Source organism: Lampetra planeri, chromosome 12 (genome assembly GCF_965212315.1).
Source record: "Lampetra planeri chromosome 12, kcLamPlan1.2.h2, whole genome shotgun sequence".
NCBI classification, from domain to species: Eukaryota; Metazoa; Chordata; class Hyperoartia; order Petromyzontiformes; family Petromyzontidae; genus Lampetra; species Lampetra planeri.
The window spans coordinates 10,007,739-10,023,547 of record NC_136118.1 but is presented as its reverse complement, the minus strand read 5'-3'; the positions used below and the strand labels follow the sequence as shown (position 1 = coordinate 10,023,547).

Sequence of the window (15,809 nt, the reverse complement as noted above, 5' to 3'; positions counted from 1 at the left end):
TGAGCAATATTTGGACCCAACCTTCTACGCTGGAAGAGGTGGGAATACTTATACTTTAATTCCATCACATGTGACCTGTCGATCGACTAACCGTGGTGTACCTATTTTTACTGCTGGGTGGACAGAGATGTGAGGATTTCAGAAACTTGCCCCAGTTTTTTTCTCTTGCCACGTTAGGAAATCAAAGTGGAAGCCTCTGGATTGCACGTCCAGACTGATAACCATGACACCATGGCAGTATCCCTATCATGTAGTAACCTTGCGAAATACATACGCATTGCATTTGAATCAAACTTATCAAATGGATGCCTCCTCCACGGATGTGGCACCAGGTATTGCATATCTCTTTCACCACATTATATTTTCAAGAATGACACAATTCTCTACTTCTGCCATATCTATGTAATTGTAATTTCAGTTTACATCATAATACATGCTCCATAAATGTTTAATATAGTATTATAAGCGTGTTTATTTTCACAAATGCACACGTGCTTTTAATTTTGTTTACAAATTCGTGAACAAATGTAACTGCAACATTTCATATCATAGATTAGTTTAGAGTTAAACTTTATTACAGTGGTGTTATAAAATAATTATTGTCATAACCTTAAAATAAATCACTTTCCTATTGTTTTCAGATAATATCAAAGCACCTGAGTCACTGATCCTTGCTGACCATTTAATCCAGAACAAAGCATTGTCAGATAAAAAATTGGACACATTTTAAAATGTATCAGGTTTTCAAAACCCAAACCATTAAGAGTGGTGACCGTCACCAAGATCTATAAGGATATGTATTTTCCATATTGTTAATGGACAATTAAAGCACGTTACAACCATATTTAAAGTTAAACTGCAGACCGTGCATCCTTGTATTATGCATATAGTTATCATTTGGCGAAATGCATATTTGTTTTGACAGATGTAACTGTTATAATCAGACATCTCTACTATCGCTAAACAAATATAACTTCTTTTTTGGAACAACTTGCCTCCATCTACCCCTGTTAACCCTGCCATACTACAGGCGCTGAAAAAGTCTCCATAGCTGTAGGCTGCTATAAGCAGCTTTTCATTCAGTACGGGATAGCCCTCCTTGAACTCAGTGGAGGACTTATTCGATTAGTGCGGCAGCTGTTGCATCTCGGACTCCTTTGAGGAAGGGCAGGATCGCCGTGCCACCCGTGCCCTTCTCCGCCAGGGCGAATCCGGCTGGCGAGGTCGCCTCCCGCCTCGCTCGTGCCGACTGCACCGTGATGTACCGCGTCACAATGGCAACGTGATCCGAGCGCAGCCGCGTCAGGGCGGACACGCAGGCGTTGTACGCCGCACGCGGTGTGGACCGCGAAACAAAGTGGCGAATGGAGGGCCCATCGGCGAGCCAGCAAATGAAGGCGCTGTGCTGCGGTAGCATGTACTCCCGCATTCGGACCAGGAATGATCCTGTGTTCACAAAGGATACAATAACATTTTGAATTGGATAAGTGTATGAATCTAAGCACGGCTCAAGGTATCCCTGGATTTACGAACGTTCGGTTTACGGATGTGTGTTGAACCTCTCGCAGGGTACGTAGCCAAACGTGTTAATCAGAGGTGCGATATTTTGCGTGAACGCAATTGAAAAATTATGGACACTTTTCGATGAACGAAATTGAATTTCAGCATGAACGAAACAGTGCCGGTTGCATCATCCATTCACGACAGTGTTACGGTATCCCTACAGTGCAACAATAACGCCTCTACATCACATTTCCAGTCATTCCAAGATGCAGGTCTTTTGGCGAGTTCCCTGAACAGGTAAACGATTATTTTTGCTTCGAATTAATCATCCCTTTAACATGTGCCCAGATGCAATCCAGGACCAGCCCGTCGTGGTTTGCATCTACCTCGAAGACCTTTTCAACCAACCCGCCACGGCTCATGTCCAGCATACCTTGCAAGGGGGCCTATAGCTCATTGGTGTGGCCGTGCCATGGGTGGAAAAAAACCAAATTTTTCCAGCGGCAGGCATCGGGTTTTTTCTTTAATACAATTAAACCCGATTTCGGGGAAGTAAAACCTGGTTTAATGAATACGAAACTCTGATCCAAGGCTTAGGCTGCTTCCTCATCGGTGCTGCTATCGTACTCGGGGGGGCCGTCGGGCACGGGGTAGTCGTAGAATGCGGCGGGCAGGTTGGTCTTGATGAACACGAGCTTCTCCTCCACAATCGTGGGCACCAGTGAGTTCCTTAGCTTGGAATGGATGAAGCCCATCGTTGAGAAGTTGGCAAAGTGCGGTTCTGCAATTAGAACCAATTAAACCAGATTTCTCCCAATCTCAGATGATCGGGTTTAATATAAAAAGACAATTAAACCCGATTGTAAAAAACCCGACTGTGCCACCCTTGAGCCGTGCTGCTCAGGCTGCATAGGTGTTTCTGGCATTGCCTTGCACTGGTTTACTTCCTACCACCGCGATCAAAAGCAGTTTGTTGGCACTGAAGGTCAACATTGGGACACGTGTTCTATTCCCTTCGGTGTGCCTCAGGGTTCGGTGCTTGGCCCACTGTTGTGTTTCATTTGTGGTAACCAGGTCGCTTCTGAAAAATAAGTGAATGCCTCAGGTGTCTTTTGTCTGGTAGGATGGGGATGGTTTAGTTTTATGTGTTGGGTGCTTTTTTTACCGTTTTTTATACTTTTTACTACTATCGTGTGTTTGTACTGTTTATTGTTGTAATGTTCTTACCCGTCTCTACTGGACATACTCTGGTCCTTTTGGTAAAGTCACGTAGGTATAAAATAAAATAACATCTCTGGAAAAGAGCATTATAGCTCATCGGATTCCTCCAGTATAAATATTCTGATTCTGATATATTACCCCACTCGACCTTGTTTTGCACAAACTCGGCCTCGGCTTCCGTTGTTATACTGATGACACTCAAATTAACATTCGTGCAAAAATCTTCACCTCAAGCATCGGATTTTACTCTAGACGAGTCTTGTATGAAATCCGATTTTTTTCTTTCGGTTGAATTATTTATGAGACGGAGGTGTTTGTTGGGTCCCCACACCAACTTTCCAATGCTGGTTCGGTCCGTCTGACAATCGATAACCACAATGTTGGTGCTGCTCAGGCAGTTTGCAGTCTTGGTGTTTTCCGTGATGTCTCGTCACCTTTGAAGCACACATTAACAAGATCACTAAGGCTTCCTTTTTTCATATTAAAAAAATATAACTAGGCTGTGCCCCATTCATGCTTTGTTTTGATCTCGTATTGACTTGAAAGTCACTGTTTTATGGCACCCCCCATGAATACTGTAAATGGTCGCTTGCAACACCTGCAGAAACGGCTGCCAGAATTCTTAAGTGCACGCTGAACGCATTACCCAGTGCCGGATGAAGCTAGTGCGTGGCCTGTAGCATATGTTATAAAGGGGCCCTAAATATAAAAAACACACAAATATTAAAACACAAATTTTGAACTTGCACAGTAAAGTAATTGTATTTTTTCATTTGCTATACAGCCAGATAATACAACAAATCGCTAACCTTAAACACCCAGTCGTTCGTAAAAGTTGAAGGCGGTATAGTACTATAGTTATAGAGCGAGTGCAGAATCACTGAACCGGAATTCATAGCTTGAACGCATTTAGCGCGGGGCCTTTAAAAGTGCCTTGCCCGTAGCATATGTAGTATCTGCTTTTGCTACGAGGTGAATCCGGCACTGACATTACCCCTGTGCTGGTCTGGTTTTTAGTAGAGTTAAATCATCTTCGCCTCACCTACAAGACTCTAAATAATTCTAGATTTGAAGCTTTCGTGACTGCAAGGAATCATCTTCTTAGGTTTTTTCGGTAAAGTCTTTTTGTTTTTTATTTTATTTTACTTTCTACGTGACTTTACCGAAAAAACCTAAGAAGACTCTAAATAATGCTGCCCTCTCATACAGGACTTCGTTCCCCAATGTGTTTCCACAACTTCCACAACTGTACTGTATTTCGAGTCTAGCCTGTTTTCTGTTCGCCAAGGGCATGTCTCTCTCTCTCTGTATGACGATGAGTGACTGGCCTTTTTTCGTGTCGCCCCCATGGTGTAGAATTCACTCCTGGACATTCGCTCTGCTGAACGCCGCGCTTTTTAAAATAAGGTCTTAAGACGCACTTAATGATTTTTTAACGCATTTTCTATTCATTGAATCCTTTGCTCTGGGGTTGTATTTTATTGGTGTGAGTCTGAGTGTTTGTGTTTTGAACAGTGCCTTGTGACCTCCAGGTGAAAGGCGCTTTAGAAGTGTCAATTAATATTTCAGTATTATGTTGTGCCTTGGCCATAAAGAAAAAAAAATCTTCACATTTATGTCTCTATACTCTTTGGTTCTTTCGGTAAAGTCACGTAGGTAGACGGCATGTACTGCAGTGTGAATTTCGGCGGCCTACGACTGCCTTATAGCTCCTGCCGACAAAATAAATCTGGACTCCATTGTATGTACAAAGACATTTTGGGGTTTTTTTGGGTTGGGGGGTTACACATTTCTTTAGGGGAGGTCGAAACTTTTTGGAATCCTGTTGGATCAGCTTTTTACCCCCACATCTGAGGGTGCGTCCCACTCTCTCTTACTTTTTGATTCAGGGCTTCTGAAAGGCTCTTATAATTTAGTTGACAAACAAATTGACAAACGCAATGCCGGGCTTTTATAATAGCTGTTGAGAGGCAAAGATGCTGACCAGAAGCTGTTGTCAGTTTACCGGGGTGTGTGTTTTCGGTGCGGGTGCAGTTTTTGATTGGTACCATGCTTTGGATCGTGTTCAATGCCCAGGGCCGCATCAAAACAGTGCAAGAGAGAGCTCTGTGCTGCACTGCCCCCAGAATACTTGTAGGGGGTGTCTCCAACTCCTTCGTAATGCAGCCCATCGAGCACCGGGTTATCCATCCAGCTGTTTCACACACACACAAACACGATGTATGCTAAACATCACGAACGTCTAGATTTGAAGTTTTCGTGACTGCAAGGATCCATACTATTTGGTTCTTTCGGTAAAGTCACGTAGATGAAAAAAAGAATAAAATGAAAATAACTAAATTAAATCACGACGTTTCGGAGGCAACACAAGCTTCCGTCATCAGGTGGAACAGCCACAGCTAAATTACTGTAGTGAATTAATATTTCAGTGAATAGATATAAGATATAAGCTTTTGTACCATGCTACAACTGACTTTTATATAATTAAGCAAACTAATATCAGTGGCGAGTGAAATATGAATTGTTACAAAGGTCTCTTCTTTCACTAACCCAACATGACCAAACAACTCCATGGCTGACATGGCACGCAAAGGTCTTCATCCAGCAATTGGTTGACAAAAAGTTATAAATTGTTATTATGAGATAGCAATGATTGGCAAGTACATAGATTCAACGTGGTGTCGCACACTGTGTTTTAGCAAATACCCAGACAGGAAGATCCTGATTACTCCAAAAAATACTGCAGGGTCGACGTGATCTATAAAAACACAATCACAAAACCTTTAAAAGTATGCATTCGTAAATCGCATGTAAACATCAAGTTGGCAGGGTTACTGACATATTTCTATTATGTGGTAATTTTACTCCCATTTATTTATTCTCTTCATTTTTGATGTTGGCTAAACATACTGTAATGTCATGTTTTTTCTTGTATTTTTTTACATTTGTATACAAATGCAGCACAGTACACAACTCAAAAACATCTCATCGAAGATATAATCACATAAGGCTGGCAATTCCACAATTCCTCCCATCATATTTAATGATATTATTTGCCATGGCAAAAACAGTAATCTGCCTAGCATAGCATTTTATCTAACCTGTCATAGAACGGCTTTATTACTGTGTCTAAGGATGCATAAAAAGGCTTTGTTTTCTTTTCAAAGCTTTATTGAGCTCCGAACAAATGGTTACCCCTGTACTATATAAAGCACCAATTTTGGAATACTGTTGTCATATCTGCGGTGGGGAACCCAGTTCCTTACCTCATTGTATGTATGTTGAATTGGAGGTGCGTCACCTTCGATTAGTGAGTGAGTAATAGTCACCTCCACTCACTCACTGGCGGCCAGTCACCTCCTTGGTACTCTTCTATCACCACGACAATGGTTACTGGGCCTGTGACCTACACTTGTTGATCACTTCATTCATGTTCAGGAATAAGTCTACCGGGCTGCCGGTTTTGTCTCATCCGTACTGTGCTCAAGCACCACACTGCACGTCAAGCACGTATCTTTCTAAATCTTCCCTCGCACTGTCAGACTTTGGAATTCCCTTCCATTTTTATTTCCCGAAGCTCTTATAACCTCACTCAATTCAAGAAACGTGTTAACTGGTTAGTTGACATTTCGAACCGGGGGCCTGTGCTCAGCAACCCCCATTAAATAAATAATTTCATGAGACATTGGTTTCAAAAAATGCAACTTTGAATAACTCTGTTTGCTTAAGGTTTTGACAGCTCGAACAGATGTAATTCCTGGGATTCCACTCGGATCATCTACCCTTAAGGCCAGCCCTCTTGAATATCATGCTCACTGTGAGCTCGTAAAGAGATGGGCTCAATGCCAATGTTTATAATAGCTCGAGTCTGAGGTAATGCAGGCACACCATGCATGGTGGACAAGGCCTTTATCATGCCGTGTATCGCTTCGGCCACCTCCAACAGCGACTCTTTCAGCGTGGCCTCATCTGCAGCTCTCACGGCCTCCACACATTTCACCAAGCCCTGTGAGAATGTGCAGGCGTTGGGAGGAATCGGAGGTGGGAAAAGAGGCAACATTGTTACCATTAAAAGTCAGCCATGATCTCTGCACATGAGCAGAGATTTGTCATCTCGGTGACATCGCTGAGATTAGCTTAGTTTCAGAATGCATTGTACTGTATTTTAAACTAGATTTGAACCAAGGAACGTGGCAATAAATGTGTTACACTGTGGGCTTTGTTCCCCCGTTTCTCGTAATGGGGGGCTCAGTTTCTGCAGTGTCTTTCTCAACCATGATGTATGCATAATTATTGACGTTCTGCAGCATCACCATTAACTTACAATGAGGCCCGGAACAGCGGCGAACTCCACCATGACGGTGCAGAGGAAGAAGTATCGACTGTTGGCCCCACCTGGGAGTCTCACCAACGTATCCAGGTTCCTGACCACGGCATCATACAAGGGATAGGGCAACTTTACTTAACCGGGGACGGAGGTCACGGAGAGTTCAAGACAGGCAGTAAGTAAAGTCTGGAACTGTGAACATCTTGCACAGCCCATTGCAAAGCCATTGGTGGGTGAAAGCTTCCCTGCGCCGCGATGGTCATGGAGGTTGTGTGATCACGGTTCATGCTGGTCAATGCGGGTTCGTGAATGGGGGGGGGGGCTATGACCAGATTAGCTATCAAACGCCACTGATGTTAAGTATTGGTTGGGAATCGATCTTGACTCAGTTCACAATACAGCGCGTTATCCACTGTGCCACCACTCCCTCCTGTGGATATTTCAGTACAGATGCTAATCCATCTTGGATTTCATAATTAGGAACATAAAAATAATAGTTTTTTTTTTACAATATTTCAGATTCTCAAGGGCAATTACATTAAATTGTGTTATTCGGAATGTTTGATCACACTTTCTGCACTAATATTAAATGGAGAAAGAATATTTCCATAACGTTTTTGTTGTTCGTTATGAGGCTATTTGTAAATGGCTTGGGGAAGCCTTCATCCAGGAGTGAATTGATCTACTGTTGGCCTCCAATGCTGACGGTGATGACTATGATGATACATGCAATGTGGATAGTGATGTGTTGATCATCATGAAGTCCATCCCGTACTTTCATTTGAAGTTCCAAACAGTTCAGAAACCTGTTCGCTAGTACTGGGGTTGCTCTGCAAGAGGACGTCTGTGTAAATATCAACCATCTATCGCAGGGGCGGTTTCTTCATTAGGGTGATTGGGCGACGCACCACCAATCTCATTCAACCACAGAATCATGCTAGCCGTTACTGTGCCTCTGGATATAGTTCAATCAGCGTCATGTCACGTTCTGTGGAGTACCGCCTCTTTTTGGGCGATTTCACTCCGGCTGAGAATCACCCAGAGTGGTCCCATAGACTTACATTCAAAGATGTTTTTTTTCGAACGGCGGGCGCTGCAATGCGTTCTCTATGGCTTCCGGGAGGGTTCGCACTAACGTGCTTACGTCATCATACGTAAGCACGTTTCAGTCAACAATATTATTTGTCGCCACCTAGTGGAATTTTTAATAAAAGAAACTGAGTGGATTGTAATAATAGTGAGTATAGAAACAAACAAGATGTATTGCAAGAGTCACTTTATTTTTCATTAATATTAAAGAAGTGAAGTTGCCTTTACATGCTTAAGCTGTTAATTTATCCATTGCATGGGTGGACCTTATCCTTATCAATCATCCAGACATTTGCCCCCCCTGAGAGATTTTGCAGGAGCCGCCACTGATCTATCGACTGCTAGATGAAGGCCTACCCATGTCGCCGCTACTCTGCACAGTCCCCTGACGCAGGAGCTGATCTCATTGCTCTGTCTTCCACAGCCGTTACAGCAGTCTCCGATGAGATCCCTCGATGGCTGCCATTTTGTGTCACCAGTCTCGTCCGTCAACCATCATCCCTTGTAGCGTGACCACACTATGGTGTCTTGGCACATGCCTGTTTGAACTAAGAATCATAGGATACGGTCGTGTGCCATGGTTATAATGTGTCACCATCCGATTAGCACGGGTGGCTACGTAAGGTGCGAAAGAAGTTCAATATACATAATACATCAATAACGACACTATCCCGCTTTGGAAACTGGATAATGCAGAGAAGAAAGTATTTGCTTTAATGCAATTAAAGATGGGACTCTGAGCAATGGAATCTAGTGCTGCCACCTTATGGATTGGTTGTAAGTGAGGACATTGAATCTGAATGTGCGTAGTTGGTTTATTGAATGGTGTCTTTTGTGTCTAAAATAGAATTGTGGCCCACTTACTCGATCGTCATGGGTCTTCATTCAGGGCCAAAAGGATACGTCAAAAAAAGAAAAACAATTAATGTACACTTTAAAAAGACAGCGGTAAAAAATATGCTCGAAAAATATCAAACAAATGTCAGCAAATGTAAGGAATATTATTCACCTCAAGAGTACAGTACACTGAAATGTTTTCCACAAACTTATGATTTGACACATGACTTTCCTTATTTGTTTACAAAAATACATATCTCTAATGTGCAAAACAAAGTCTATTCAATATGCAGAATAACCTATATTAAGTAATTATGTGCACTTCTATATTGCTCTATATTGCAACGAATACGATATGACAAACGTTATTAAACATATAGTGTCATACACTACAGTTGTTACAGAATGCATTGTGTTTTTAAATGCTGCAACAACACGTTCGGTACTGTTATATGCATTTCTACTGAAGCTTACATATGCATTTCTGTGTAAATATAATTTGGGCAGGAGGACCTCAATTAACATTTTAAAGACATGGTCGAGGCACATCACTCTTAGCGAATTTTATTAACAAATAAACGGCCATGGAGGTGAATCATTGTGTTTTTCAAAAAATAAAATAAGACGAGTCCAAAGGTTGATCCAAAATAAGCATTTGTCAAGGGTGAGAATCGGGCCCCCATGCCCGACAATACCCGTCTGCATCTCGTCTCCTCCAGTTGGCAAGGACACCATCGGCGTGCACGATAATGGGAGGGAGGCCCAGGCACTTGGACACAGCGCAAAACGGAACCGCCACGCTTCGGGGCAGCACCTGTACCCAGAGCAGTGTTCATTTGATAAGGAGAGACACATGGGCTTACAAAACATCATCATCACGATAATCAGTTGGTTAACTTAGCATGAGACGTAACAAGCTGCCTTTTTCGGTACGTTTGAAAGTGCATTGCTTTCAAAGTTAAAAGATAACTTATGCATGGTGATGTGGGGGACCAATATCGCGGATCCTATTATAATCAACGAGGGTTATTAGTGGTTTTACTCCATTTTTCCATGGGATGAAACTTCACGGTTAATTTGCAACGTAACTTATCTTTTGTACAAAAAAACATTATCGATAATAGGAAGCCGTTCTGCGTATAACTGAGGGAAAACAGAGATAATCGTAGATAATTGGAAGAATAGTATCACTGATAATTATAGTTTTCACAGACCCACCTGTTCTCCCTAATAATAGGAGTCAGGAGTAATGGGGTAATGGATAAAAGGAGTTCTGTAGTTGTTACATTTAACTTGGGCAATAGCTATCTGTGGATGTGGTATGTTGTTGGTTTTGAACAGTTATTTTACAGTATTAAACAAATAACGGCTCATCGAATGACTGAACCTTTAGGCGATATCCAAATCTCAGAGAGGATTTATTTTGCTGGGCAGAAGCCAATGTGACAAGGAAATGATGCATGAGGAGCAGTGGGAGACTGAGGGTGAAGGGTGCAGGAATAAAGTGACCTTGGTGGGGGCTTTGTCTCCTTCTTGCCACACAACACCTGACGTGATGAAGCTGAGCACCAGGTGAGCGAGACGAAGTTGGCGATGGCTTTGGAGAAGCCCACTGCTCAGCTCAGGCATCTGGAGGACACCGGTAGAATATTGTAGACAACACTGGTGAACAACTGCACACGTACACGTGTTCATATAAGTTACGTAATGGAGTAATAGCTGATATGTCCACATGGAACAAAGAAGGAGGTTTATCCAGATGACCTTTTGCTGCAGACTATACAGTCTAACCGTTAGAATGTAACGCGGCAGTGCAATGATGCCCCCATGTGGCAACATATGAGTTAAGCACTGAGCTTAGAAACCCACAAAGAACCGTAAGATCACCAGAGGGTTCACATTGTTCCATTTCAGGTGTGGCCAAATAAGTATAACAGCTTCTTCTTCACAACTATTTTATCACTCACGTCGGGTCTGTCTTCCTAATTCTATTTTTTTCCACTCATTCCAAATCAGTACAACGCCGAGAACACCCAATGTAGTCATTTTTTAACGGCAACTTGTGAATGAGAAGTGTTTGGCTTTTTATTTCAGACCTTTGCTGCTTGTTCTAAATGGGAACTGCTGTATGTTTTGGTTATGTGGTTCATTATATTTTAAGCCTTTTTTTAGAAGAGTTACATTCGTAATGGGCAAACATTTCTCACACCCCGACTGAGACACCAGATTATGCTTGGCATTGTATCGACCTGAAACCCATAGCAAAGTGATGCTGTGGAAATATGAATGCAAAATGTAATATTTTATATATATGTACAGTACGACCTTCTTTCGCACCATACGTAGCCAACCATGCCAATTGGAGGTGCGGGATATATTACGCAGCTCTGAATTTCATCCATGACCATACTTTTAAGCATACCTTTTAGGGATATTTATATTCGCTCTGTACAATTACTCATTGGCATAGCGTGGTTGGCATGGGCCCTGATACAAGAAATAAAGCCCCTTGTTTGCATTCTCCCCTTCTTCGTAGCTTGATGTCTGTGCCCCACCAGCTCATAGTCCCCGATGAAATTGCACCGTCTGCACGCTCGATAGCTACACCACTGCAACTGCTCAAGAAGACGCTGCTGCTATTTAATGGTGCTGTATAAAAGATTGAGAACAAAAAAGAAATAACATCACTGTAAATGTGCTGATACATTAGCCATTTTACGGCATGCCAGTTACGGTAGGAATATGCAAAAGCACAATTTGCAACGTGTTAGAAATTTACAACATACAAGCTCAAACGTTGTGTCAATGTTGTAACAACCAGTCAGTACCAGTGGAAAGCCGTGAAGGACAGACACGCGCACCATGTGAACTATGAGATCTAGTCCAGGTTTCGAGTTGGAATTTAGGAAAAAGTCGGCACGTCCATCGGTGTGTGCATGCCGACACCAAAGGCCCATGGCATATTACAGGGTTCTAGATTTGAAGCTTTCGTGACTGCAAGGATTCATACTCTTTTTTTTCTTCGGTAAAGTCACGTTGGTAAAAAATAAAATAAATGAAAACAACTAAATTAAATCACGACGTTTCGGGCGCAACACAAGCGTTCTTCGTCAGATGGGGACAACGTAGCGAAAACACAACCGCTTAAGTGTGTCTTAGAGATGGCTGTGACGAGGAATTATATAGTCGCGGGGATGGAGGGAGGGGGGGCCATGGTGAGTGTGTGGGCGGGCTGTGGACTGGGAGGCAACGACGGTGCTCAAACTGAAGCCTTGTGATGCAGAGGGCGGAAGTAGATGAGAAAGCTAAGATTAAGCAGCCTTTTATTATGCTACAGGGTGCTTCAAAAATGGAAAAAGAACGGATAATGCACTGTAACATTATAACAAATGTATGTTCATAGCTTCAACAAGTCTCCACTTGTTCGCCATCATTGTCAACGCATGCCTGGAATCTTCTCTAGGTGGTCTCCAGAGCCTGGAGGCACATTCCTTGTGGTAATGTTGCAAATTCTCGGAAGTGTTAACATTTTTTTTAGGCACCCTGTATATTTAAAACAATGAAACTACCGAACTGGACATGATCTCTAATGTTCGTAAGTGCTACACAAGTACCAAATTTACTTCATGGGGTGTTTTCAAAATATACCATACCTGCATTACCCGCTCCCGCAGAGTATGTGTCTCTATGAGCTCTGTAAGGTTGGCGGCAAGCTCCATCCATGGGGCATAGTATTCAGGGAGGCTGGTCTGCAGGTAACATCACCGACACAGAATGGTCATAACACATTCCTGCGGAGGGAGCTGGTAGGAACGTTGGGTTGCTCGGTTAATGGCCAGGGTCAACGGCGGCGTGGTGTATTCCGCAAATATGCCCGACTGTGAGGGCGGGCACAAGCCGGCGTGACTAGGTTAAACGTTGAGTTTTATAAGGGCACCACGGGGTGACCAGCCCCTCCCCACCCTCCCCTCTCCACCCAGCCCCACCCCTCCCATTTTTGGATACACGACGGACGGACACAATAATCCCCTGTGGGCTGGTGGAACCAGGTGGTTCCTACCAGTATTAGTTTAACAGGAAACGGTTATCACCATTGGCCATGATCTATCCATTGCTGGATGAAGGCCTCCCGAGCCTTCATCTCACTTCCATACACGAGCTCATCTAATTGCTCGATGATGGACGTGACCTCTTTGGGTGCTCCTTCATCATTAGTCTCGATCAAAAGTCATCATCCCTCTTAGCACCGTGTTGCTCAAGCCCACTTACAGTCAATGTGATATCAAAATTATAACTTGCGTATGTTTTAGAATCCACGTATTTCTCTTTGCGTCGTGGAAGGTCATTAATTCCAAGCGTGAGCAGGACTCAAGAGCTGTAATGGATGATGGTCAGTGGTCAAGGTTAATGACAGAGTGGCAGCCAACGGATGAAACACGCCCAAGAAGATATCCACCACAGAGATGGCAGTGGATACACCATGATGAAGATGGTATTATAGTGGTACAATATAGGATACAATCATGAGCTATTTTAAATTATAATCAATTGCAGCACAGTACTGTACAGGTATTGTAATTATGGGGTTATCATCGGTGGCAAGTGCTGTCTGACCGTTCCTGGGCCCCCCTTTACCAACCCTCATGACCCATATGGCATGGGCAGCACTTCAACCATCAGTAGACTGACGAAGGGCTGTAAATTATTGTTGTAATTACAGTATACTGTACTGCCATGCATTCAATATGCGAAAATTAATGCGATAACATTTTTTTACAGCATTAATAGGAAAGAAAAAATATTTTAGCATGCCGAATAAGCAGAGTAAATGACAATCTTTTTTTTACAAAACGAGAGAAAAATGATGTTGATCGCCTTTGGTGAAGCCAGCCACACTCCCCCCCCCCATCATTACCAAAAAAACATTCCACAAATTAACTTGCATGACGGACCAGTACCACAGCACACACGCTCATCAAAAACATGTCACGTTTTGTTTTACACCACAGGTTGTAAATGTGCAATTATATACAAAGTATATAAAGTACAGAGAGTTATACATACACGAATTGTCATGCACGAGAAATATTGCCACACGTTGTGCATTGCTGGTGGTATCTGTGAATTCAAATAAAAGTAATAGCCTACCAAGGGATCCGGCAGAGCAAATCCACATGTTTTCGAAATGTGAAATTTCTTGAGAATCTTGTCCACCTCGGCATCATATTTCTCGTGCATGACAATTCGTGTATGTTGTAATTCTTACAGTCTTTACAATAGGTGAGCGTTTTATAGAATGCCCTCTCATCGGGCCACCAACTCCAAATGTGAAATGGCAGCTTCGTGACTCGAGCAGAGGGGATGGCTTAACCACATCTGTAAATGTTTAACCGAGTCCAGAATAGATGCCAGTTGCCAAATGTGCTGATTGGCATACTTTTCCTATCCCGAGATTTCGATCAGTTGTTACTCATTGCAGTTGACAAATAATTTTGTTGACAGGAATGTAGCTATATTATACTTTAAAGCCTACGACTAGTAAGTCTTGCTATTACTCCATAGTTTAATGAGCGCAACGACAGTGAATTACTAAGTGACCCATAGTTTGCCTTGCACGATCATAATTACCCGACTGTGACTTCTCCTTAAACACATCTCAATGCGTCTCTACGCGTCTCAATGAGTTTCTCTATGGGCACCTCCGATTAGCACGGTTGGCTACGTACGGTGCGAAAGAAGTTCAACATACATGCACATCCCTGTTAAGGTCCCACTCCCCGTTCCTTTTGGTGGGAATCCTTCCCCTGACATCCATTACATCCCGATGGGTCTCTGTGAGACTGGGTTTACTAAATGGTCCATAGTTTGGGTTGAACGGCCACTATCACACGACTGTGGCTTGCCTTTAACCTATCTGTCTCGACGTGTCTCTACATGTATATGCATCTCTATGGGTCTCTGTGTATCTCTGAGTCTCTGTGTATCTCTATGGGTCTCTGTGTATCTCTGTGTATCTCTATGGGTCTCTGTGTATCTCTGAGTCTCTGTGTATCTCTATGGGTCTCTGTTTATCTCTGAGTCTCTGTGTATCTCTGAGTCTCTGTGCATCTCTATGGGTCTCTGTATATCTCTGAGTCTCTGTGCATATCTATGGGTCTCTGTGTATCTCTGAGTCTCTGTGTATCTCTATGGGTCTCTGTGTATCTCTGAGTCTCTGTGTATTTCTATGGGTCTCTGTGTATCTCTGAGTCTCTGTGTATTTCTATGGGTCTCTGTGTATCTCTGAGTCTCTGTGTATTTCTATGGGTCTCTGTGTATCTCTGAGTCTCTATGTATCTCTATGGGTCTCTGTGTATCTCTGAGTCTCAATGTATTCCTCCATGTCACGATGGTTATCTGTGTCTCTGAGTTTACTATTATAGTCCATGGTTTGGGTCGCATGTGCACATACCAACTACAATCACCCAGGAATGTTTGTCCTTAACGCTCGTGACGTCACTCCACATGGACCCTCCCCCCTTATTAATAATTATGAGCAGGTGACGTCACTCCACATCCATAATAATTAGCGGGTGACGTCACTCAACACTACAAAGGCAGAACCCTGACGTCATGCGATCTCCGTGACGCTATTGAGACATCAAAGTAAAATGACGTCATAATGAACAAGCGATTATTACCTTTAAATTGCACACGAATTGATGCAATGAATATCACGTCGCGGTCTGCTTTTCGCTTGCAAGTTTCAGATTTACTGCAATTCACCAAGGGCTGTCCGTAAATGACGTCACGCAATTTTGGACGATTTTTGACCCCCTCAAATATGACGTCA

The 15,809-nt window shown here is 42.9% G+C and overlaps 1 protein-coding gene across 3 annotated transcripts; it reads right to left on the bottom strand.

Annotated features, from left to right (window-relative positions):
- Nucleotides 1-452: 452 nt before the first annotated feature.
- Nucleotides 453-14,329, bottom strand: LOC144721653 (indoleamine 2,3-dioxygenase 2-like). Of its 3 annotated transcripts, none has more exons than XM_078599465.1 (10): nt 14,126-14,329; nt 12,631-12,726; nt 10,487-10,606; nt 9,673-9,791; nt 9,005-9,019; nt 7,049-7,148; nt 6,613-6,730; nt 5,431-5,482; nt 4,773-4,918; nt 453-1,446 (listed from the first exon to the last, which is right to left on the bottom strand). In XM_078599465.1, the coding sequence occupies exons 1-10, from the start codon at nt 14,213-14,215 to the stop codon at nt 1,118-1,120; spliced, it is 1,185 nt and encodes a 394-aa protein (XP_078455591.1). In that variant the 5' UTR covers nt 14,216-14,329; the 3' UTR covers nt 453-1,117. The 3 variants fall into 3 exon arrangements, with proteins under 3 accessions (XP_078455591.1, XP_078455592.1, XP_078455593.1); XM_078599466.1 differs by having other exon boundaries at nt 14,244-14,292; XM_078599467.1 differs by having other exon boundaries at nt 1,428-2,284.
- Between the last annotated feature and the right edge of the window lie 1,480 nt (nt 14,330-15,809).

Excerpts from the sequence above, each read along its gene's own strand:
- LOC144721653 (XM_078599465.1), bottom strand. The coding sequence starts at position 14,215 with ATGCACGAGAAATATGATGCCGAGGTGGACAAGATTCTCAAGAAATTT. Across the intron at positions 12,727-14,125 it reads TTGCTCTGCCGGATCCCTTG|ACCAGCCTCCCTGAATACTA; the intron begins GTAGGCTATTAC and ends TGTTACCTGCAG. Across the intron at positions 5,483-6,612 it reads GGCCTTGTCCACCATGCATG|ATCACGTCGACCCTGCAGTA; the intron begins GTGTGCCTGCAT and ends GTGTTTTTATAG.